Source organism: Agelaius tricolor, unplaced genomic scaffold, assembly GCF_023055355.1.
Source record: "Agelaius tricolor isolate 1412-34295 unplaced genomic scaffold, bAgeTri1.0.p SCAF_4, whole genome shotgun sequence".
In the NCBI taxonomy this organism is placed as follows: domain Eukaryota; kingdom Metazoa; phylum Chordata; class Aves; order Passeriformes; family Icteridae; genus Agelaius; species Agelaius tricolor.
In genome coordinates this window covers 6,679,894-6,703,895 of record NW_027269264.1, presented here as the reverse complement: position 1 = coordinate 6,703,895, position 24,002 = coordinate 6,679,894, and the positions used below count along the sequence as shown (strand labels likewise).

General features: G+C 38.7%; 1 protein-coding gene across 1 annotated transcript in view; it reads left to right on the top strand.

Annotated features, from left to right (window-relative positions):
• UGCG (UDP-glucose ceramide glucosyltransferase) overlaps nt 1-24,002 on the top strand; it is a 36,219-nt gene that overhangs the window by 8,151 nt on the left and 4,066 nt on the right. Inside the window, exons 2-6 of the mRNA XM_071424458.1 lie at nt 16,612-16,753; nt 20,023-20,125; nt 21,041-21,142; nt 21,528-21,640; nt 23,542-23,720. Coding sequence (XP_071280559.1) covers nt 16,612-16,753; nt 20,023-20,125; nt 21,041-21,142; nt 21,528-21,640; nt 23,542-23,720 — 639 coding nt within the window. The remainder of the gene's footprint in view (nt 1-16,611; nt 16,754-20,022; nt 20,126-21,040; nt 21,143-21,527; nt 21,641-23,541; nt 23,721-24,002) is intronic.

Here is a 24,002-nt window from a genome sequence, read left to right as displayed (position 1 = left end):
CTTCCCCTCAGGAGGAAGTTGTAACTGCAGTGAGGTCTGCCCTCAGTCTCCTCTTCTCCAGGCTGAACAGACCAAGTGACCTCAGCCAGTCCTCAAAAGGCTTCCCCTCCAGACCCTTCATCTTCTTTGTTGCCCTCCAATAGCTTTATATCTTTTTTTTTTTGTATTGTTATGCCCAAAACTGAACACAGGACTTGAGGTGAGGCTGCACCAGTGCAGAGCAGAGTGGGACAATCTCTAACAACTTAGAGGTGAAAGCCATTTTTTCAACACTGAAGGAAAGTGGAGTGCTTTAGTTGGGAAATGCCAGTTGAAGGTTAAGTTCCATCTCTTGCTTGAAGCTGAAACAAATTTTCATAGTTTGCTGTATACATGTTGCATTGAATGTGATATTATATATAATATATATATTATTATATTATAATAATAGCTTGTGATAGAAGATGGAAACTGTTGAAGGAATGTTTAGTTTGAGATGCACAAAATGATCAGGTGTCAATGATTGCTGGAGCCATTTGTCATCTTCATTAATGATGTGGACTATGTGACATGATCATCAAGTTTGCTGATGGTAGAGAACTGGAGAGAGTGGCTAATACACCAGATGAGTTCAGAGAGACCCAGACTAGCTGGAGAAATGGTCTGACAGGAAGCTTATGAAGCTCAACAAGGGAAAATGCCATGTCCTGCACCGGCAGAAATAACTCCATGCATCAGCACAAGCTAGGGACTGAGAGGCTTGAGAACAGCTTGGCAGAGAAGGACATGGGAGTGCTGATTTGTGCCAATCAGCCTACCAAACATCAGTTTGATTGTGAGCAGTGACATGCTTTTGGTGGAGAAAGCCATTGCTGCACTGTTAGCAGGTTGAGGAAGGTGATCCTTCTCTTCTACACAGCACCAGAAAGGCTGTCTGGAGTGCAGAGCACAATTTTGGTCTCTCCAGTATAAGTCATGGGTATGCTAGAGCAAGTCTGGCTTAGAGCTACAGGGATGATGGTGGGACTGCAGCATCCTTCACTCAAGGAGGCACTGAGAGCTGCAAATGTGCCTGGAGAAGGCTCTGAGGGATCCCGTTAATGTGTGTGAGTACCTGATTGTTTGGGGGAGTGAAGGGTGTGAGGTCCAGGACTCATCTCAGTGGTGCTGTGTGACAAGATGAAAAGCAGCAAGGACAAATTCAAGTGAAAGACTGTAATTTTAAAGCAAATAAGACTCTCATGGCTGAATATTGAAACAGGCATTCTGGAGAGTTTGTGGAAGCTCTGTCCTTGGAGACAGGAAAAACTGGCTGGTCCTTAGCAACCTAATCGAGTTACCCCACTTTGAGCCAGGCATTTGGAGTAGCTGACCTCCAGAGGTGCCTTCCAATCTTTGCTAAATGATGATTTTTTTTGTGTGTGAAAGATGACACTGAGGCAGCTGTTTGGACTATTACAGAGCAATAAACTAAGAAAGGTTGCGTGGAGCTGTAAGTTTTGTGTGTTGCTTGTTTTAAACAAGCTGAAATTTACCTGATACCATGTAAGCATAAGGCTTAAATTTAGATAATCCTTAGGGGAAGTAATATTAAAAAAAAAACAGGAGGTGATTTTTTTATATACTAAGATTGTGGTTGGATGAGTTTCTGTATTACAGGCTTGATAAATGGGGAAAGCAAAACAGTGCAGGACCAGAAATCTGAGAGTGGTAACAGTTTGGGAGAAAACCAATAATGTTGAAGGCAATTAAGGCAGGTCAATTCTTTAATAGGGGAGTTAGGAGGATGAGACGCAGACTATTTGGGGTAAACATTAAGGTATTAGTGTCCCTGAATGATTTACCAGAATGCAAGAAACCTAAGCCTAAAGACTGTCTAGTGTTCATTTAAAGGAGGGAAATCATGGCAGTGGTGGATGATGTACTTATGTTGAGAAGAGGGAAGATAGTACAATAGATGCATTTTGATTTTAAAGCCCACTTGTCACATCTCTTGGAGTGGTTTGTGTGGAAGGGGAAGATAGAAGGCTCTAAGATTTGGAGTGTGTAATATGGAAATTAAATGGGTTGGGTTAGTGGAGCTCTTACAGGGCAAAAAAGCATCCTGCTTTGTATGTGAGCTGGAGTGGAAGATGATTAGTGGGGTGTGGAAAAATATCTTTCGGTCAGCTTTTGTCAGGATACAAAGATTTTAAAGAAGTTGATGTTTTACATGAATTGTTTCCATAAAAGAACAAATTTTAATTAAGGTAGATGAGTAGAATGTGATGATAAATTACTCTAAAAATTGGAATCTAAAAAATTCTATCCTAGCTGCTCTATGACATGCTGAGCATATAACTAGTTTTACTGGCTTACTAGAGCACCCTTCAGTATTTCTGTCCATCACCCCCTGAGAATGGTGTAATGGTAAATAGTGGTGTCACAATTCATTAGGATTTTTAAATTGCTTTTTAACTGAAATAAAATACCATAATTTTGACACATTTAATACTGGTTTTACATTTTACTGAAGACTACTGTTTAAAATAAATTATTGATTACTTTATTGTGAGAGATGTTTTCCTATAGACTAAAAAAAATTCATTTTGCTAATTGCAAGGTGACTTGTTCTGCATTTTCTTACATACATTACTTTTAATAGTAGGTGTGAGGTACATATTGAAGACTATGTCTTCTCATAAGTAGTCTGGGTGAATTCATACCTTGAATCAAATTATTTCAGTTTCAGCATGTAGAAAGAAAGTCTTATACTATCCTTTGGACAACTAAGGTAAAAAACATTCTTACAAGTGTAAACTTGTAAGATAGAAAGCTGATGGGATGCATTTTACTAAGTGAAAGATTAGGACTTGCCAGTGCTACTTTCCTGAGGAATTGCTTTATTTCTTATGGCAGTTTTTTGAACACCTGGTGCTTCCAGTGGACTAGTCTTTTTTCATTAAAGTAGTAGGATAACTAACAACCTATCTTTGCCCATTTGTGCTGGTAGCTGATCTGATCAGGTTCGACCACTTGAGTTCCAGTCTTAAAAATACCACTTTGCAGACTAAAGATTGTTTTGTTTTCTTCCCCCTCGGTTGATAGGGCTCATCTTGGATTTAGTCCGTGACAAGGAAATCTGTAAATGAAGTTAACGATTCACTTTTATGTTCGCAGCTGTCCTATTCTTGTTAAGCACTTGCCTTGATCTTGATTCAATTTGCCCATGTTGTAGTGATTTCCCAGATGACTGCTGCTTTGGTTTAATAATAGGTAGTATGCTGCACCTTATTTTATGAAGCGGAAGTGTCTCTTGTCTGGTCATATGCATACATTGTTAAAATATTCAAGCTGATGAAAACCAGGTATTGGTCCATGTACTGCGCTGTTATGGAGCAAATATCCCATGTTTTATATTGAAATACTTGGAGTTAAAAATTGGATCTAAATTGAGTTCAAAGTTGTTACTTCACACTTCCTTTTAAGCATTTTTAAGAGATAATACACATGTTTTATGCCTACATTTCTGAGAAGATTCTTTTGTGCAGATTGTGTAGTGGTAAGGGCAGTAAACTTTTTGACAGTACAAACCAAGTATTGTGGGGTTTTTGTAGACGTAAGACAGATAAAATTTGTGAAGTTAGTTTTTCTGGTTTGTACTGTCAGAAATGTAAAAAAAAATTACCCTTCCGAAATGCAGTCAAACATAATGTTGAGTGTAGAAGTGTTATTTTAGCTTAACATTTTCTTTCAAAGCATTTTTGTTTTTATGTAATTGCTTCCTTCAGTTTCTGATGTTTCATACGGGAGACTTATTCAATCTTTCCAAGGTATTTGCAGAATGAGGGCAGTGACCTTCTCACTGACAATTGTGTAGTGCAGACAAGATGTACAGCTTTTTTATTATCCCAGCTGTGGGTAATGTGGTCCCAGACTGTGTGTTCAAACTTGTGTGAATTGGTATTTTAGTGTCTTTTTCAGCAGTATGCTGTTTTGTACTCTGGAAACACTTGTTGCTGAGTTAATGAAATAAAAATCAGACTGTCATACACTGGAAATAAAGAAAAAATGTTGGCATGGAACCCTGCAGTATGGTTGTTAATATGGTTCCTGATGAGCCCTTAACATAATTCTGCTACTGGCAGTTAATTGTTTTGGAAGTTTTGAGGGAGAAGAAACTGGAAAAAGCTGTGCAAAAGGAGCAGCCTGGGGTTTGTAGGATGCACAGGATGTAATGTTTAGCAAATCATGTTGTCATTTAAACTTGTGCCTTATGAAATAATTGAGGCTGAACTAGTTTAATCTTAACAGGTTTTCAAAATAAAAGTCAGAAAACCAAATTGAATAGTCTCAAAATAAAATGGTTCTAAAGCTTTGTGTTTTAGAAGCTCCCAAACACTGATGGGTTGATCCTGTACTAAAAGCTGTCGTCTGTGGTTGGTTTTTTCTGGCCCAGAGTTATGGCCATCCCCTGGAGATGCTTTCATAAACAAAATACGAATTGTGTTGGATGCAGCAGTTCTCTAAACTTGCACAGTACTTGCTGCAAGGAGTTCCAAAAACATATCTGTTTCTATGCCTTAGTGAATCTTGATTTGATGCTCCAGGGGATAATCCAAATCCCTTCCTTCTATTATACCTTTCTAAACATTTCTGCCATTCTAATCTGCCTTTAGTGAGCATGCGGCTATGTGGTGACTCAGATCAGCAAGCAAGTTTTTTCTGTGGGGTAGTTCCCTGTTTGATCAGCAGGCTGGTCCAATTTGTCTTGTGGTGCTGCCTGTTTTATAGCCACAAGTGGGCTGAGGGTGTGGGAAAGCAGAATCAGGGAATAAACTGCTATTTTGATGGCAGACTGCAGATAGACTACAAGGAAAAACAGTGTGTTTATTTTAATGTTTAGCATGGTGCAGTAATGGATGTGTTGTAGGCATCTTGCTATGTCTTTGTTAACTCTATTCAACTTGATGAATTGTGAACAAAGATTTGGTCAGTAAAAGGGTTCCTATTGCTTCAGGTTCAGGCACAGCCTATTGTATGGCTGTTTGTTTCTCACTTTATCCTGAGGGAGTGGGAGGGGAGCTGGAGAGGAAGTGTGTTTGCTGGCTTTAAGCTGAGGTCTCTAGTGTTTGCTCTTTCTTACTCCTAAAAGATAAGGTCAGGGTTTTTTCTACTTGAAACTGTTTAACAGATTCAAAAGCATTTTCAATTCCCCCCATTCAATTCTCCCCTGTTTTAGAAAAGACTGTATCAAGTTGTGGGTTGCAGGTACTGAATGTGGCTTAATGGTAATACTTGGAAAATGCTGGCTAAAGAATTTCAGTAGTGCATGGAGTTTTTAAGTTTGAAATGGCAAATAGCACTAGATAGGACTTAACTGTTCTATATTTCATGATTTTTGTCCTTATTCTTAGCCACTGATTGAATGACTCCAAAATTGAAAAAGCAAATTGGTATTTGGTTTTTGAGAACACTTGCCTTCTGAAAAATAACAATGGTCACAATCTAGGTTTGTTCTTGATCAATTCCAGTTCAAGGCCTCTAATTTGACCCTTTCTTTTTTTTTTTTTTTTTGAAAAGTTTTGAGCTTCTTTGAGCTTAACGTTTTTTTCTAATTTCCTCTCCACTACCTATTGTGATTTCAGTGCATTACATTGTAAGGTCCCTTTCATTTTGTCTGTGGAGGTTATGTGTAGGACAGGAGAAAATATGCATTGGAATTGAATGAAATGTTTTATTTGCCTTGTACACTCAACTGGCATGTGATGAAGCTCAACTGTAACATGCTTTTCAACATAAACCCCTAGCATGCAAAAGGCAGGTTTGCATTTTTTGTTTTCAGTTTTTTTCAGGTTTTGCAGGCATGCACAAACCTATGACTGTTTTTCTGCTGGCAGACAGCCACAAGAAGTCTCTGCTACAAAATGCATACCTGAATCACACCTGCCATGTTTTTCTTTCAGACTCCTAAACTTCCCCCTATCTCTGAACATTTTATCCAGGCCAACTGACTTGTTACATGTTTTTAATTACATTAGAGTTTCCCCTTAAGTCCTTTTCTTGTTGTCCGCAGCTCCCTGTTTCTGCTCCTCCCTCTTGTTGGATCTGAAGGTTGTGTAGCCATGAGGCTGGTGAGTGGGTGGATTGACTTGCCATGTGTCCATGTGGCTGTTGAATTGGATGTGAGCAGATGACAAAAGTGGAGGATGGGAAAGAATGCCTCTCTGAGAGCAGTGACTGTCTGGTGCAATGGTTTGACCCAGGCCAGCAGCTGAGCAAGGGTGCCTGGCACTGGCATATTTCTATAAGCTGATGTCTTCCTTTCAGTCAAGAAAGGTCAAAGAGGGATATGCCTCAAGTATTACTGCAAGAGTCACTTTTGAACACTGGCATTGTTTTCTGTTACTGATTAACTGAAGTTAGCTTTTTCTGGCAGATAAGGAGCAACCTCTAATGGAGTGAGTGCTGTGAGGGAAAACTGTGATGTGGAGTTGGTTGTGGGACAGTTTTAGGGGCCTCACCCAAATTTGTGGTCAGCTCAGCTCTTCTGGAATCCTGCTGAAGCATGAGGTGGAGGGAGACCCTATTCCTGCTCTTCTCCTGTGATCTTGGCAGCACATTCAGAGCCTTCTTGAACATACTCCAGTGCTTTGTGCAGCCTTCCATAGGATGCCTGAACTTCAATTTGGCAGAAGACAATCTGAAGTGGAAGAAAACAAAATCCAGATTTAGCTTTCAGTTGGCTGAGTGATTTGAAGCAGTATTGTGTGTGCATCAATACTGGCACAATGTCTTGCTTGGCTGGTATTGATGGCAGCACAGCAGAAGGATTACTGGGGGACCTTTGCTGCCTGTGAAGCAGCTTGATTATCTTGCTGCATCCTTTCAAGCTTGCTAGGTTGAACTGATGAAATTCTATAATTACATATTGAGTAATAGTTATGTGGTAGTTTATGAATCTCAGCTAGTTCACTGTGGGATCAGACAGTTGTCAGCACAGGACATCCCAGAAAAAGAGGAGAAAGGAGGAAAGAGGGAGTGCCTCTGAGCAGTAGCCTGCAGTTAAACTGGTTCAGCTACATTATAAAGCTCCTCTCAAGGGGAAGAAAGGTTTAAAACAAGACCAAGGTGTTTAATTCTTGCTTTAACAATAATTCTTTCAGTTTACTAAGAGACTAGTGGCCACAGGTGATTCTGGGTTTTCTGTTTGTTCTGTCTTTCAGTTTTTAAAGCTCTCTGATGTCTATGAGGTTCGTAAAAAGAGTAATAGTGTAGTAGGCCTCCACAGTAATGCAGCAGTAGTATTTCTGTGGGCTTAAATCTGGACAGAGAAGTATAAGAAATAGATACTTGATAATAGTATGTTACTTGTATCATTGCAGAGTCCTCTTGTGTTTCTCTGCCTCCATGTTTTGCTTCCTGATGGGATCTACTAGAGCCAATCCCTCCCACCTTCACATGCAGACAAAAACCTGCACATATATATTTATTATACAAAATGTAATTATAGTCATAGATATTTATTATATAATACTATATATAGAAAAAATATTATTCACATAGGAAACATAGCAACATATGGAGTCATAGAATAGTTTAGGTTGGAAAAGCTCTCCAAGATCATCAAGTCCAACTGTTAACTGAACACTGCCATGTCCACCACTAAACCGTGTCCATAAGTCCCATATCTACACGCCTTTTAACTATCTCCAAGTTTGGTAACTCCGCCACTTCCTTGGACAGCCCATTCCAATGCTTGCTAAGCCTTTTAATGAAGAAATTTTTCCTAATATTTGATGTAAACTTAGCCCAGTGCTGCAACTTGAGGCCCTTCCTCTTGTCTTGTCACTTGTTGCTGGGACCAGAGACTGACCCCCATGTCACTACATTCTCCTTTCAGGGACTTGTAGAGAATGATAAAGTCACCTCTAAGTTTCCTTTTCTCCAGGATGAACACCCCCACCTCCCTCAGTCTCTTCTCATCAGACTTGTGTTCCAAGCCGTTCTCCAGCTCCTTTGCCCTTCTCTGGACACACTCTGGCACCTCAGTGTACTTCTTGTAGTGAGGGACCCAGAACTGAACACAGCACTCATGGCACATCCTCACCACCGTACAGGGGGACAATCACTGACCTGGTCCTGCTGGCCGCACTATTGCTGGTGCAGGCCAGGACACCACTGGCCTTCTTGGCCCCCATGGACACACTGCTGGCTCATGATCAGCCACTGTCGATCAGCACTCCCAGATCCTTCACCTCTGGGCTGATTTCCAGCCCCTCCCTCCCCAGCCTGCAGCTCTGCAGGGGTTGTTGTCACCCAAGTGCAGGACCTCATACAATTGGCCTTGGCCAATCAATCCAGGCTGTCCAGATCCCTCCAGCAGATCAGCTTGGTGTCATCTGCAAACTTACCGACAGTGCACTCAATCCCCTCATCCTGATAATTGATAGAGATATTAGGACTCAAGCTGATACTGAGCCCTGGGGAACACCACTGATGACTGGACGCTAATTGGATTTAACTGCATTCCCCACCATTCTCTGGCCTGGCCATCTAACCAGTTGTTAACCCAGCAAAGAGTGCATCTGTCCAAGACATGGGGAGCCAGTTTCTGCCGGGAGAATGCTGTGGGAAATGGTTTCAGTGGCCTTACTGAGCCAAGGTATACAGTATCCATGGCTCTTCCCTCATGTACCAAGTGGGTCACTTTGTCACAGAAGGTGATGAGGTTGGTCAAATAGGACCTGCCTTTCCTAAACCTATGCTGATCCTCAGGTTGTCCTGTATATGCCATATGATGGCACTCATAATCTGCATCAGAACCTTCCCTGGTGCTGAGGTCAGGCTGACAAGCCTGAAGTTAGTTCCCCGGATCCTCCTTCCAACCTTTCTTGCAGATGGCTGTCAGTTAGGTAGCCTCCAGTAAACTGGGGCTTCCCTCATGAGCCAGGACTGCTGGTAAGTGATCGAAAGAGGCTTGGTGTGCACTTCTTGAGCTCCCTCTGTTGCCTTGCATGGATCCCATCTGGCCCCAGACACTTGTACGTCTAAGGTTTGTCCCAGGTTATGAGGCCTTCATTCTGCTCCCTATTCCTTTCTTTTCACTCAGGGACCTTGTTACCTGGAGAATAACTGGTTTCACTATTAGAAACTGAAATGAAGAAGACAGTATCTGAGCCTTTCCATATAATTTCCCAGTACGTTTCCTCTGCATCCAGTAAAGGATGGAGGTTCTCCTCAGCTCTCCTCTTGTTGCTAATGTGTTTATGTGTACATTTTATTGTCTTCTATGGCAGTAGCAAGATCAAGTTCTAGTTGTGTTCTGGCCCATCTAGTTTTCTCTGTCCATAACTTAATGACACCAGAGCTGCTTGCATTGTTTTTCAAAGGTCATAAACTCTCCTTTTCATCCTGAGTTCCAGCCAAAGCTCCTTCTTTAGCCAGGTCGTTCATCTTCTTTGCCTTGTCTTTTGGCACATGGGGATAGCCTGCTGGCTGTGCCTTTAGGATTTCCTTCTTGAATGTGAGGATAGCCTCCCAAGGTACTCTGTTGAGCAATCTCCTAAACAGGCCAAAATCTGCCCTCTGGAAGTGGCAGCTTTGCTGACCCTTCCTACTTTTCCAAGAATTAGAAACTCCATCATTTTGTGATTCCTGAGCTGCAGCCAGCCTCCAATCACCCCAGCATCCACCAGTCCTCAGATCACAAACAAAAGATCCAGTGGGGGGGGCCCCCCAATGGGCTCATTCAGCTTCCTGACACCATCGGTATCTTCTGCACCCTCCAGGAACCTCCTAGACTGTTTCTTCTTTGCTCTACTGTATTCCCAGCAGACATCTGAGAAATTGAAGTCCCCATGAGAAAAAGGGCTAATGATTATGAGACTTCTCCCAGCTGCTTGTAGAATGATAATCTGTCTCTTTTTCCTGGTTGGGTGGTCTATAGCTAACTCCCACCTGGGTTTCTGCCTTTTTGGCCTATTACCTTGATTACTGCCCCATAAACACTTAACCCTATCATCACCATCATTAAACTCTAGACAACCAAAACAGTCTCTAACATACTGGCTACCCCACCATCTCTCTATTCCTCCTTATCCCTTGTGAAGGGTTTATAGCCAGCTATTGTAGCACTTGAGTTGTTCCACCGTCCTTCCATGGTGATGGCTATGTCATAGTATTCCAGCTGCGCAGTGGCTTCCAGCTCCTCCTGTTTGTGGCCTATGCTGCATGCATTGGTGTAGATGCACTTCAGGTGGACAATTAGTTCTGCCACCTTTTTTTGGAGGTTTGTGACAGTTTTCAAAGACTTCTGTTGTTTCTAGGACATCAGTAACTCTTGTGTCTTTGCTGCAACAAAGATCTCAATCCCCCACCTCCACTGAGATGGCCAGCTGACAGACCTCACTAGCACACTGTCCCTTAAATACTGACAGTGTCCCCAAGCTTTTTTCTACCATGCCTGATATTTATCCCTTTCCCCTTTAAATTATTTTAAAGCTCCTACAATGAGCTGTGATAATACCATGCAAAAATCCTTTCCCCCTCTTTGAGACAGGTATACCCCATCTGTTGCCAGTAGCCCATGGTGTCACATAAACCAATCGTGGATGAAGAAACCCAATGACACCAGCTGATGACACCAGTTACAGAGCCAGGTATTATATTCTGCTTGATCTTCCTGTGATTTCTTCTCTCATGCTTCTTTGCAACTGGAAGGATATAGGAGAAACTGTTTGTGTTCTGATCCCATAACCAGTTGTCCCAAGGACATTATTCTGCGTACATTATTTTCCATATAGAAGTCCTATTTCTGTATAAAAAAGATTCTTGGTTACCTAATTTTAAAAGGATCAGATGTCTGTATAAAAAGTTACTGCTGTGAGATACTTTTTTGTTAGCTGTCTATGACTTCTTATATGGAACTGTCTTTATAATATTACATTAAGGGTAGGATTTTATGTCTGCTAATATTAGTCTTGGTGAAGCAATGATGCTGTTAACACTGTCATGAATTTAGGGGTCATCTGTAATACTTTTTGAAATCTTCCAGTCTTTTTCAGTTTTATTTAATGTACTGACCAGTGTGGTATACCAGTAGCAAATGTCATTGTTTTTTCGTTTGTGGATAAAGGTACCAACTTTTGGGAGTGTTTTAATTATATATATATGGTTAAATGTATAGCTATATAGATAGGTGTATTTCATTATATATATATAATATGTGAAGTGAAGAAGATAAGAGGAGCTCGTCCTTTTTACCTTTCTGTTACCAAAAGGAGAATAATCTCACATTTTCTTATTCCTGTTTAGGATGAGACCTTATGCCCTCTATTCCATAGCAGACCAACACTCCACAAAGACCTGTTTGAGGTGTTTCAGATCACTAAAAATTCAGAAGTAGAAGCAGGAAAAAAGTCCCTTTCAGAAGTAGTAATCTGCTACCTTATCTTGATGGTCTGTGAAACCACAGTCTTCAAAGAATGTCATAAGTGCTTTCTGCATCTTGTTTTGCTGTCTGGCAATATTTAAGTATCTGTTACAAATTTCTCACCAAGATTTACTTATCTCCCTCCAGCAGGATAGTTCTTTAGTTAAACTAGCTGCTGAGGGAAGGTTGACATGAGGGAATAAAGACTATTGAGCTTTTTTCAGCTGTGTTTAAAATGTGTATATCTGAGAGACCCAGCAGCTTGTCTGCTGTAGCAAGGTTTTTAGTTGTGCTAGAAGATATGGTGAGGGACTTTTTACAAGGTCACGTAGCGATAAGAGAAGGGGGAGTAGCTTCAAACTGGTGGAGTAGGTTAGATTAGATATTGAGAAGAAATTCTTTACTGTGAGGGAAGTGAGGCACTGGAACGGGTTGCCCAGAGAAGCTGTGGATGCCACATCCCTGGAAATGTTCAAGGCCAGGTTGAGCAGGGCTGTTGGCCACCTAATTTAGTGGAAGATGTCCCTGCCCATGACAGAGCATTGGAACTAGATGGCCCTAAGGTCCCTTACAGCCCCAGTCATTCTGTGATAATACTCTTCTGCCCTTTATGAGCTGGGAGAGGAAGTGTTGTCTTGGCTTTTTTCTTTTGGTTGCATAATTTGGTACAGATTAACAAGAATTCATTCTGAACAGTGATAACTTGTCAGGATTTTGTGTTTGGAGACTTTTTTCCCCTCTGCTGAGAGGAAATCTGGGGTGCGGGCTTCTGTGGGTTAATTATTATTGTGATAAGCAACCAAGTTAGAGAAGATTTTGCTTGTGCTTTTTCCATGATGCTGGATAGTGAAACTACAGCTCTTGGCATGATTCCCATATGGCTGCTTTTTCTTTTTTCTTTCCTCATCTATGTATGCCAGTACCAGACTGTATAAAAAATTTCAGTTTCACTACCTAGGGACTTCAGGCTGATTAATTTAATAAATGTGGGTGCCAAAGTGCTTAAATATAACCTGGCTACGTTTGCACATGTTATCTGTAAGTGATTACGAACACTGCTCTGCCAGCAGCTGTTTCAGAGTTCAGAGGTCATTGGAGATTTTGACTGCTTTGAACTAATATCAGTGCAAAATAACATATATTGAGAAAGGATTGCTTGGCCTTATGATTTTGAACTGTGTGTGTTATACATGCAGAGTAATGTAGAAATTAAGATCTTTGCAATCACAATGTATGCCTGAGAGAACTGAACCAGCATAAGCACAAGTTAGTGCTCAAAACCACCAACTTCATCTTACTTCTCTTGGAGACTTTGGTACATATACTGTAGCAGATTTACTTAAAATGTACTTGAATCAACAGTGTTAATGAATCTTAAATTTAGTCTATTATTTTGACTTTCATGTTACATGTTAGCCTGAATTTCAATACTGTAACTTTTTTAATGGTTGGCTTGTTTCTCTGGTAGGTTGTCAATTTAATTCTTTCTCAGAATATTCCACTTCACAAATAGTCCCCAGTGTAAAATGAGCTGGTTTACTAATAATTTGCTGTTTGGTACATGGACTCTAGCAGAGCACCATAGTTACTTTAGTGTCATAATACCTCAGTGCTTTCAAAAGGGCAGGCTGCCCCTTTTGTGCAGTGTTATGAATAGCACATGAACTGAAGTCTTACTTAAGATAGAATGTTAGGGACAGACTTCCAGTTGCTGTCAAAACTGTATGGTGCTTCAGAGCTGAATGGATTGTGATACTGCATCTTATTTGTGTGTTTTGCAAGGTTTCTCTCTCTCTCTTTCTGTCTTTTACTGTAATTCAGTCGCCCTCATAATACTGTGTCCGCATTGTTTGTAATAGGTTGCCTTGCAAGAGTCTGCAGTTTTTTCACTTCATGCTTATTCACCACAGTCCTGCCTCAGAGTTGTCTTTGCAGCTTAGTACACTGACACTTCCTTATAGTATTTCCTGTTCGTCATGGCTTTTGTTGCTGTACAAAGCTCTATGCATTGATAGTTTTTTTTTTAGTCCCTTGCATTACCTACTTTTTGACCCTCCTGGTCAAAGATGCATTCTTGACACTCTCCCTTTTTATTGGCACCAAAGGCCTTATTTCCTATTTTGTTTTTGAACATTGCAAGGAAAATTTCTGCCTGGGGTAGCTATCTGAATTACTGCTTTTTTTACCCCTTTGGTCTGACCATCCCTTGTCAGTTAAACGGTCAGCAAGACTATTTCAATTTACCTCCAAAGAGCCTAGGCCTGGACTCAAAAACAGCACTAGGACATAATCTGCTTTGTTCTTCTGTCTTCTTGGTCAACCCACTGTTTATTTTCTGTAACATTATGCTCATGATGTCTAGCCAGTCACCTGCCTAAAGGCAAACATGCTGGCTGGGGCTGATTAGGTATCAAATGCCACTGTCCCACATCAGGGGGAAAAAGAAAAAATCGAGAGATCTACTGGAATCTTGTCTCTTACTGGATCTTCTTCATAGTTCAGTAATTTTACTTGGTAAAGATGAGAATTGATATCATTAGATACATATTGCAAGAAAATAGTCTTTCAGTCTGACTGCTCTGCATGGTAGAGAATTGCAGTATGCAGTAGATATGTTAATTTGCAAATTTTGTTTCTGCGGACATTTGTCCTTCAGTTATTTGTGTATACGTATTTTCTTGATGCAAATTCGATTGTATACTGGCCCATTGTTACAAGGTAGTTTACCACAGAAAACCAAAGGAAATGAAGCCTCTGTGAATAAAAGAAATTGGACCCAGAAAGATTTGAAATATACCCAAAAAATGTGATTAAAACACATTAGGTTAGATATTGGTACCAAAAAAAAGATGTATTTTATATGTAATAGTAAAAGAGGCAAAGAGAAAGGAAGAGGAAAGAAAGAAAAAGAAGTGTGTATGTGGGGTGGGGGGACAGGGGGGGAGTGACAGGGGTTAGGTGGAAGCATGTCACCCATCTGAGGGTCCCAAAGACATCCCATTGCTCCCCTCTTTCTGATCTTCTTGGCATGAGGGTCCCCCGTTGCCGCCACCACACACCCAAGAGTTCAGAATTCCGTGGGTTCATCCCCGCTTTGGGCAGGTGGGAGCGCCCAGGTGCCCCCCTGGCAGGGGCCCAGTTTGACACTGCCCCTTGCAACACTGAGGGTCTGTGGCATCGCCTGCAGTGCTCTGGTGCAGGGTCTGGGACCCCTTTGTTGGGGCCTTTGATGGCCGTGACGCCCCCTCTGCTGTGGAGAAGCTTTTCCCAGGGTGAAGGGACCCCTCAGGTATCGCCTCTGCCCAGCGGAGGGTGGGCGGTCACTGCCTCTCACCAGAGGGTTCCAACAGGCACCCAAAACCTCTCCTTCCCCCACCCTTTGGTGCCAGGGTCTGTGGGGGCTTGGGGGCTGCCATCTCCTCCCTGAAGGTGCTAAGCTTGATTGCTGTGTGAATGTATTCTTCTCTCCGTAGACCTGAACTTACTGTGTTTTATCTCCATCAGCGAGCAGTTGGCTGCCTCGGTCAGAAGCTGTGTTCAGGGTGTGGTGGTCTTCTCTGCAGTTTTTGTAACACAGTTTCACTATATAAGTGAAAGTCCTTCATGAAGATATTTAGGCCATAAATTAAAACATTTAGTCTCCAATATCCATCAATCTTTTGGAATTAAATTTTGTGTACATTTACCCAGGAGTGTAGGATTAAACATTCATTTTAGTGAGTTTGTGATGTTATTGCCAACACATTTTAATATTCATTGTGGCAGTTAGGGACATGGTTTAGCTGTGGACTTGGTGTAGTGCTGGGTTTACAGTGTGACTTGATGATCTTAAATGTCTTTTTCAAAACCTAAATGATTCTGATTCATTGCTGAAATACCGGAAACTATTTGAAATTGTGTGTAGAAGTTTATCTATGGTTCTGACCTAGCCTGGTGTCAGGATTTTTATCCTACAGTGAATTGATCCTTAATCTTTTCTTGAAGTTGTTAACAAACTGATCAGTAGGATCAACTATTACCACTGTTTCAGTTTGCTCTGAATTTTGCATAACTTGATGCAGGAAAAAGCACCTGAGCCTTTCACTTGTTTTTTATTCTTATTTTGTTATAATACTATATTATAAATGACAATACTATATTGGCTTTTGCATTTATATATTAGCTTTTGCATGTTGCTATTAATCAGAACGAACTATTTTGATATAGTACAATATATACTTACTTTTAACTGCTTTTGGCATAGTATAATCTCTGTTTATGTAGGCACCATATAGCTTCTTTAAATAGTAGTGTTATATACATATATATATATATATACACACACATATGTATATATATGTGTGTATATAAAATTTCTTAGACCATAGCCTAATAGAGGCTGTAGGATGTTAAAGTGCTTTTTCATGTAACTAACTCAGCAAATGATCTAAAATAATGAATTTCCCACGTTCAGGGCCTATCTTATCTGAAAGACAACATAACTCAGGCAAAAGCCAGAACACCGAGAAAAGAGTTATCAGGGAATAAAACCACCAGAAGAAATAAAATATATTGATCTAATCAACAGGATGGCACGCAGACAAGTCAAAGGTTAAAAACTGAGCAGGAAAATCCCTGAAACATCTAAAATCACAAGAATGTTTGAATAATGAATGAAACTCATTATTAATGTATACATTACATCATGAATATGTATGTAATGTAACAGTATATAGAGAACATTGTTTTACACTAACTGGTGTGTTTTCTGGCCCATCGCCAAAAACACCCTAGCTCTGGTAATTTGTACTTTTTTTTTTATCCCGTATTAAACTTTTAAAAATTCTCAAGTGTGAACTTCGTTTTTCACATACTGTGAGTTTTAATGCTGTGAAGGAATAAAAATCTTATCTCCGCTGCAGTTTGAAAAAAGGTCGTATTCCTATTGCTCAAAATGCATAGTGTAAAATGCATTAATCTGAAATATCTATTAAGTTAAATAAAGCTGAAGGGAAACTACATGTCATGCTAAGGCTTTTTTAGGTTGCCTTTGACATCAGCTGTTGACATCAACTTTGACATCAACTATTGGATAGAAAAACAGCTGTTTTTTCAACAACTAGATTTAATTCTTTTTGCAGCAATTTTAACTCCAAAGCTCTCTTAGTTCTGACTGTATTTTGAATGGTTTTCTCTAGCATATTTTCCTAAGCGGTGTTATGTGCTGTTTCTCATTACAGACGCCTCCACCTCAATAAGAAAGCCACGGACAAACAGCCATATAGCAAGCTTCCTGGTGTTTCACTTCTAAAGCCGTTAAAAGGCGTGGATCCTAACCTGATCAATAACCTAGAAACCTTCTTTGAGCTGGATTATCCTAAAGTATGTATATTATTTAGTGTAGTTTTTTTTCCTCCTATGTCTCAAAAAGTCACATGATGAACTTGGATGGTATACTGCTTGGTTGTCTTGGGTTGTTCTTCCTTCTGTAGAAAATGTATCATTACGTATTTTACATGTTGCAAACAAACTTACTCCTTTTTAAAAAGCTGTCTATTGAGGACCATGTCCAAGGCTTAAGGGTGAAACATACTCTACATTCCACTAAGATTTGCTTAATCGATGTTGCTGTATTGTGGTGTTTATAGATTTAAGTGTTTCATACTGCTGCAAGAGCTTACTTGAGAGACAGGAAATTCTCCTCAGTTTACTTGAGAGGCAAGAAATTCTCCTCAGCTGACTACTTTTCTGTAAGAGATCCTCCAATAGAGAGCACTTTAACTGATAACCTGAAACTTTTTGGTGGTTCTTACTGATGGCTCATCCAATGAAGAGCTGCTCAGTGATGAGATAGTGTACCTCACCACTTGTTGGTAGGTAGGGTAGTCTCTAAGCCATGTGTTAGTGTTGAGAAACAAATAGTTCAGAAAAGCTCACATTTGCTGTAACACTGTTTGAATGTGTAATACAAGCAATAAGCAATGTAATTGATAAGTGTGTCAGATGCTCTCCTTGCTCTAAACAGCTTAAAAGAAGTAAATGTTTGCTGTATCATTCAATATTTGAAGTATGCTCCTGTGGATGGGAAAAAGTACATTTTTTACTGAATTTGTGTCTGCTGAAATTTGAAATTTAGCTTTAACATAAAAACTGCTCTTTTCTCAGTTCTTCTCAAAACTGTATCTGACGCTGCTTCTCCAATTGTAGAAGGTCAAAGGTTTGTGTGAGCTGTACAGTCAGTGTTTGTGTATTCTGAGAGCCTTAAACTGGCACCTGAGTAGGCAGGGTAAAACAAATAAAAATCCCTATCACTTGGAACTAATCAGAAATTGGAAATTTTTTCTGTAATGAAGCTTTGAGTCTTTTGAAAAGCTTCAGACATGAACATACAAATTCTTTCAGCTCAACAAAGTGCAATAAAGTGTGGCCAAGCACATTTTAAAGCATACTTAAGGCAAGCTGCATATGCCAATATTGCAAACAGTGCAAAGAATCTTCAGCAATATCATAAGCTGTTATATGACCTATAATGAGCATCCAAACATTATGCAGCTGATACATTTGGTTACAAATAAAATTTGTTTAATAATTAAAAAAAATAATGTTGGATCTTGCTTTACAAAAGGTAGTCTTGGTCCTTAGTTCTGAAAACATATGGATAATAATTTTAAAATGTTGCTACTACACACAAATCTGAGTTTCAGGTAACAGTAGATAATCATGTTTTTTCCAAGGAGAGTGAAAATGCATGTGTGGATGCTTCAGTTTGCTACAGCACAGATTAGACAGTATGAGCAAGGTCCCCAAACTGTCTGAAAAAACTTTTTATAGTTACTGTCCAGAGCTACTTTAAGAGATGACCACAAAAATTAGAGCAACAGTATTGCCTGGTATTCAAAATTCAGCTGTGCAGTGAAAAATCATTTTGGAAGATTAATCTGAAACTTTTTCCAGTGAAGCTGAATTCAAACTGTGGTGATAATTATTCTCTTCTGTGATACACGGTGTGAAATACTCTTCTCTTGAATGGAATCCAGTTATGCTGTCTCAAAACTACAGGACTTAAACATAATATTTTTATAAGTGAAGAGTTCTCACCTACTGTGCATATTGTAATTGTGCAAAAGTTTCTCTATTCATGTTAAATTCAAATGAACCGGATAGTAATGCTTGTGTCAATAAGCCTTTTTTTTTTTTTTTTACTTTGCTACTGCATAGAAAGCCCATTTGTTTTGAATTTTTCTCTTCTCAAGTATTGGAGTGTGAAATATCTGGCTTACTTCTGGTTGAATTTCTTGGAGAATATGGACATAGAAGTGTCATTGCTGCTGTGGATTGAAGATTGATTATATAATGACTTGGAAAACCAGTTTTATTGTACACAATTTTAATGTGCCGTAAAAAAATAATTTCTTCAGTTATTTATTTCTATGGTGTTCATGCTGTCAAGATTCTGTTGTGATGAGAGGACCTGTCTGCTTAATGAGACAACTCTTAAAATCCATTCTCCATGCTGTAAGATGGTAGAAGTCAAACACTGCATGCTCCTTAACAAAATTGACTTTAAGTTTGCATTCTGAGAGGTAAAGATATTTGCATGATGGTTTGTAGTGCTAGAACAGATTTAAACTCCCATTTAAATTATGTTAAATTTCCTCAGTATTCTGAATGGAGTTAGAGTAGATCAGGCTTCTGTGTAAAACAATACCATTTATTGATTTTCTACAGCAGCTGCTGCAAATGTCTGAGAAAATTGGTTCTTGTTGGATTGAATTTTTCAGTCTTAGATTGTCAAAATGGCTTTTGGGTATCTTGATCAGAAATTTGCATTTTTTATATTTTATTCTATCTATTGGAACTTCTAATAGCTCTAATTTTAACAGGGTAGAAAAAAAAAAGTTGTATCAGGTAAGAAGTATTCGCTTCATTGCCAAAGCAGAAGTACCTTTATCGAAGCTGCCTCAATGCTGAATGATTTATTTCTTTGCCCACTATCATTAGCTTGTATAAGCATATAGCATCTACAGCTTTCCCTTAACACTTGCTTTTCAGCCATTACTCTATTAATAAGAAAATACACATATGTTACATATACATATTCCTGAGCTTTGTTGTACAACTAAGTATACATATGTATATATACTGGTCTCTGTGGGTTGTCTTCCAACTCTGTTCTGCATACGTATCTATAAAGTAAAGGAATGGAAGATGTAGTTCAGAGGTATGCAGTCGTAGTGTGTCATAACCTCATTTTTTAATATTGCAGGTGCTGTCATTTCATTGAATATAATATTTGATTTAAGATTTCGTATGTGAGCAAAAATGGAAGTGGAAACAAAAATTTAACCTTGTACACCAGAACATCTTATTTCATGACTAACAGAAACCCTTCAATAACAGAAGTAGTAATGTTCATCAGTAGAAGAGTTCATTGAGACACAGCCTTAGTTGTTTTTTCAGAAGTACTTGGCTGTGCATTAAAAAACTAGACTCATTTAGCTGTAAAACAACCCCTTTGTTTTTAATTCTATAACAGCACTCTTTATTTTTTTAGCTTACTACGCTCTTAAGCTTTATTTCATAGACCATATGGATATTAGCTGTATGTATGTAAATATATATGTGAGTGTATACATTTTTGTTTTTACTAGTATGAAGTACTACTCTGTGTACAAGATCATGATGATCCAGCTATTGATGTGTGCAAAAAGCTCCTTGGCAAATACCCAAATGTTGATGCTAGACTGTTTATAGGTAAGCAGTGCAACTTGAAGGTGGGACTCTGACTTGTAAAATGATAGGTCTTCAGCTCCATATGGAGTACTCTGCATTGGAGTTGTAGACTCCATATGTATATGGACTTAAATAAATAGTTGTCTTGTTCAGCCCGTGTTGCTTCTGTAGCTTAATCACTGATTTGCAGTAAAAAGTAAGTTTGTAGTCAGCCTGTGACAAAAGTCCAAGAAAACTTAAGAAGGAATGGTTTGGGTAACTCCCTGCAATTTTATCTCCTAATTCCAAAACAACAGTTTAAATCCTGTCTTTGCACTGAACTAAATGTGCAGGAAGTGACTCAGAGTTGTGGCTGTATTTGAGCTTGAGGTCCTGCAGCAGTCCTTTTTAATCTGCTTAGGCTGCGTGGCTCTTTCTTCACTTTGAATTAGTGGAGGAAAGGGGTATTAGAACAAGGTAGTAAAATGTAATTGTTTTTTTTTTTCTCTGATATAAAAAGAACTTTACCATGTCTGTCAGCTGGATGTAAAGGAGTGTGTCTCACTTTATTCTGCTCCTTTTTAATTTTTCTGCTGAAATTACTGTAGAATACAATCTTCATAATGATAGTCTCAAAGAATAAGAGATGAATAATGTTTACCTTACAAGAATGTAGTAATAAGCTTTATAGTTCTACTGCTCCTTTAATTACATTAATCTCGCTACACTGCCATTTTAAGGAAGCATTTGAATATTTTTTCTTTTTATTTTTCCAAGTATAAAATATAGAAGTGAAGGTATACATAAAATATAGACATTTTGTATAAAAGTGGACTTTAAGAATTAGTGGGTAAATATTTACTCTACTTCAGTCCATATATTTAAATATTTTGGATATTGAGTCTCAATTCTAAAAACTCCCCATACATTAGTTTTTATGATGTTTGTATTTTTTAGGTGGCAAGAAGGTTGGCATCAACCCCAAGATTAATAACTTAATGCCTGGCTATGAAGTTGCCAAATATGATCTCATATGGATTTGTGATAGTGGAATCAGAGGTAGGTGTGTATGTGCTAACTGTTAAACTGTGCTTATTCACCATAAGCAAGCAGATTTTGGAGACTAATTTAACTGAGACTATAAGCAGAAATTAAAGTTAAAAGTCTGGAAAGAAATGTTTTTGTGAAATAAAAGATTAGCCTCTAATTAGAGGAGAAAATACCTTTAAAAATACAATTCAGGCTGTTTCCATTTTATTTGTTGTTGATCATAACAATTGTTAATCGCTAATATTTTTTTGTGAAACCATTTTTATAATATAGGATGCATCAAAGCACATCTACTCTTGATGCTGGTAATAAAATGAGAATCAGTGTCTCGCTGCAGTAGTCTGCTAATGACAGAGTTGCTCCATCAAGTGTCATTTTTTAATTTGTCACTTAGTAACACCAGACACGCTGACAGATATGGCCAATCAAATGACTGAAAAAGTGGGCTTGGTCCATGGGCTTCCCTATGTTGCAGACAGACAGGGGTTTGCTGCTACTCTTGAACAGGTGAGTGCAGTGTTGTGGGGGGGCGGATCTTGTTTTATTCTTTTTTACTTACAAAGCCTTGCTGAGTGAAAGCTGTATTGTGCCTCTTGTACTTTTTGAGTGACGAAATGGTTATTTTTTAGCTGCAGTCACACTTCCAACTCAGGGTAACTAGGACAATTTCTAAGTACTTCAAAATTCTTCTGTGGTGCTCTGTCTGTTGATTCAGTATTTAGGTTTACAATATGAGCAGTAAAGATTACAAGATACACGTTTTGCAGTTTATATTTAAAATTATTAAAAAACTGAAGAATTGAACTGATGAATGCTTTCTAGTGCTTAGCAGAAAGGACTAATTAATTTTATTTGGATATCTGAAAAAGCACACAAAAATGGCCATGACAAGTCTAAGTGAAGTCTAACTCACACAGTATCTTACTTCCAGCAGGATTTACAAGCAGAGTCTTTATGGAAAGTAGAATAAAAGCAAGGCTTATATCCTATTTTCCTGTAATACTGCCTCAATGTTCTGTAATTTTCAGCTGAGAGACTACCTGAGCAGGAGCCAGACTTGTATGTTTACTAATCCTTAATATAAAAGCATTTTAGTAAGAACAGATTTCTTAAATTAGCTTTTCCATTTTTTTGAGTCCATATAAATCTTTAACATCTGTAACTTTCTATACCAGGAAGTTGCATCGATCTATTTGTTACAGGATCTATATCTGGTTTACTCTGACCCTTGTTCTATAGTGCTATTTCATGTCTCATAATAATTGTGTTGTGAAAGAGAAAGTGAAGGTTTGATTCCTATTCACCATCTTCATATTATTCATTCTGTTCTATTCTTCCCTGTCCTCTTTCTCAGTAAGTTCTCTTTGGTAGAATGAAGAGCTTGAGTTTGGTTTTTTGTTCCTTGTGTCTCAAGGCATGTAATCTAATCCATTTTTATTTGGAGCTGGCATGCATAAGGCATTTTGGCCCCAAGGCTAACTGGTAGGGGGAGGAAAGAGAGAAATGTGAGAGATGAAAGTGTGGTGAAATTCAGTACTCTGACATTGCTCTAAGTGAGAGATGCTTTTGTGCTGATTTTTTTTCTTCCTTTTCTTCCTTTTTTTTTAAATGATGCAAAGTCTGAATTTTTTCTTACAAGAGAAAAGCAGAGGTCTATAGCACAAATTTCCTAGTATTGCTACTTGTTAAAGCAAGAATTACAACTCCTGCTCCTGTATTCCTGGAAGAGCTTTTTGCCTGCTGATCCAGGATACTGCAAGATGAGCACACCTTTTCTTGAATAAGTTTACTGTACCAGTGTGAAGGCAGTCTACACTAAGTAATAATGAGAGGCACTAGCACTCATTCCCTCTGTTTTGTAGGTTATTCCTAGTCTTCAAGTACTGAATCTTGTAAAAAGTTTTTCTCACAATCTGAGTTTTTTCTTCATTGTTTTTGTTTGCAAGCATGCTAAGTAAACAAATCTCTCATGCTTCTGTAGAATCATATAGTAAGTTTCTAAGAACATGTATGCAGGAATGCAGTTAATTTTCACATGTCTGTCAGTTATCACCACATAATACATTAATCTTAGTGATTAGTCAGTTACTTAATGGATTTTTAACACATATATTCCCTGAGAAAAACTTCAGTAAGTTAGAAATTAAATACAAAATGAACTGCAGTAGTTCAATATGTGAATTTAAAACCTGCTTATAGATTTGCAAAAATACAGCCAATATCACCAATAGATTTCTCAGATCTGGTGATACTGTAGGTTTTTTTAAATGGTACTAAAGGTCTTTCCAAATACACCATTGTAATTGGCCACACCTAGTGTATTCTACCCTCCTTATGTTTCCAGAGGACAAAGTTGTCATTGTTGTACTTAAATACAGAGTTTTAAATGCCTTTTGTTCTTTTCACAGGTCTATTTTGGTACTTCACATCCAAGGTCATATATTTCAGCCAACTTAACTGGCTTTAAGTGTGTAACAGGAATGTCATGCTTGATGAGGAAGGATGTCTTGGACCAGGCTGGAGGACTGATAGCTTTTGCACAGTATATTGCTGAAGATTACTTTATGGCCAAAGCGATAGCTGACCGGTAAGATGACTCTGAAATAAGCTTATTGCTTTAGGTGTAGTTTAAATCTTTCTTTTTGTTTGCTTTTTGGGTTTTTTTAAACACATAGCACATACTGTAAGTATCGGTGTTCATATCAGCTTCACATATATATAGCAAGCATATTAATGACATGTGCTTTGTCCTATCACTATAAGGCTTTAGGAATAATTAAGCCATATCACTATTAATTCCTTTAGAGAAAAGTTTCAGAACTTGGTTTAAGTTCTGAGTTTAAGTTCTTGGCTTAAGTTTTTTTTTTTT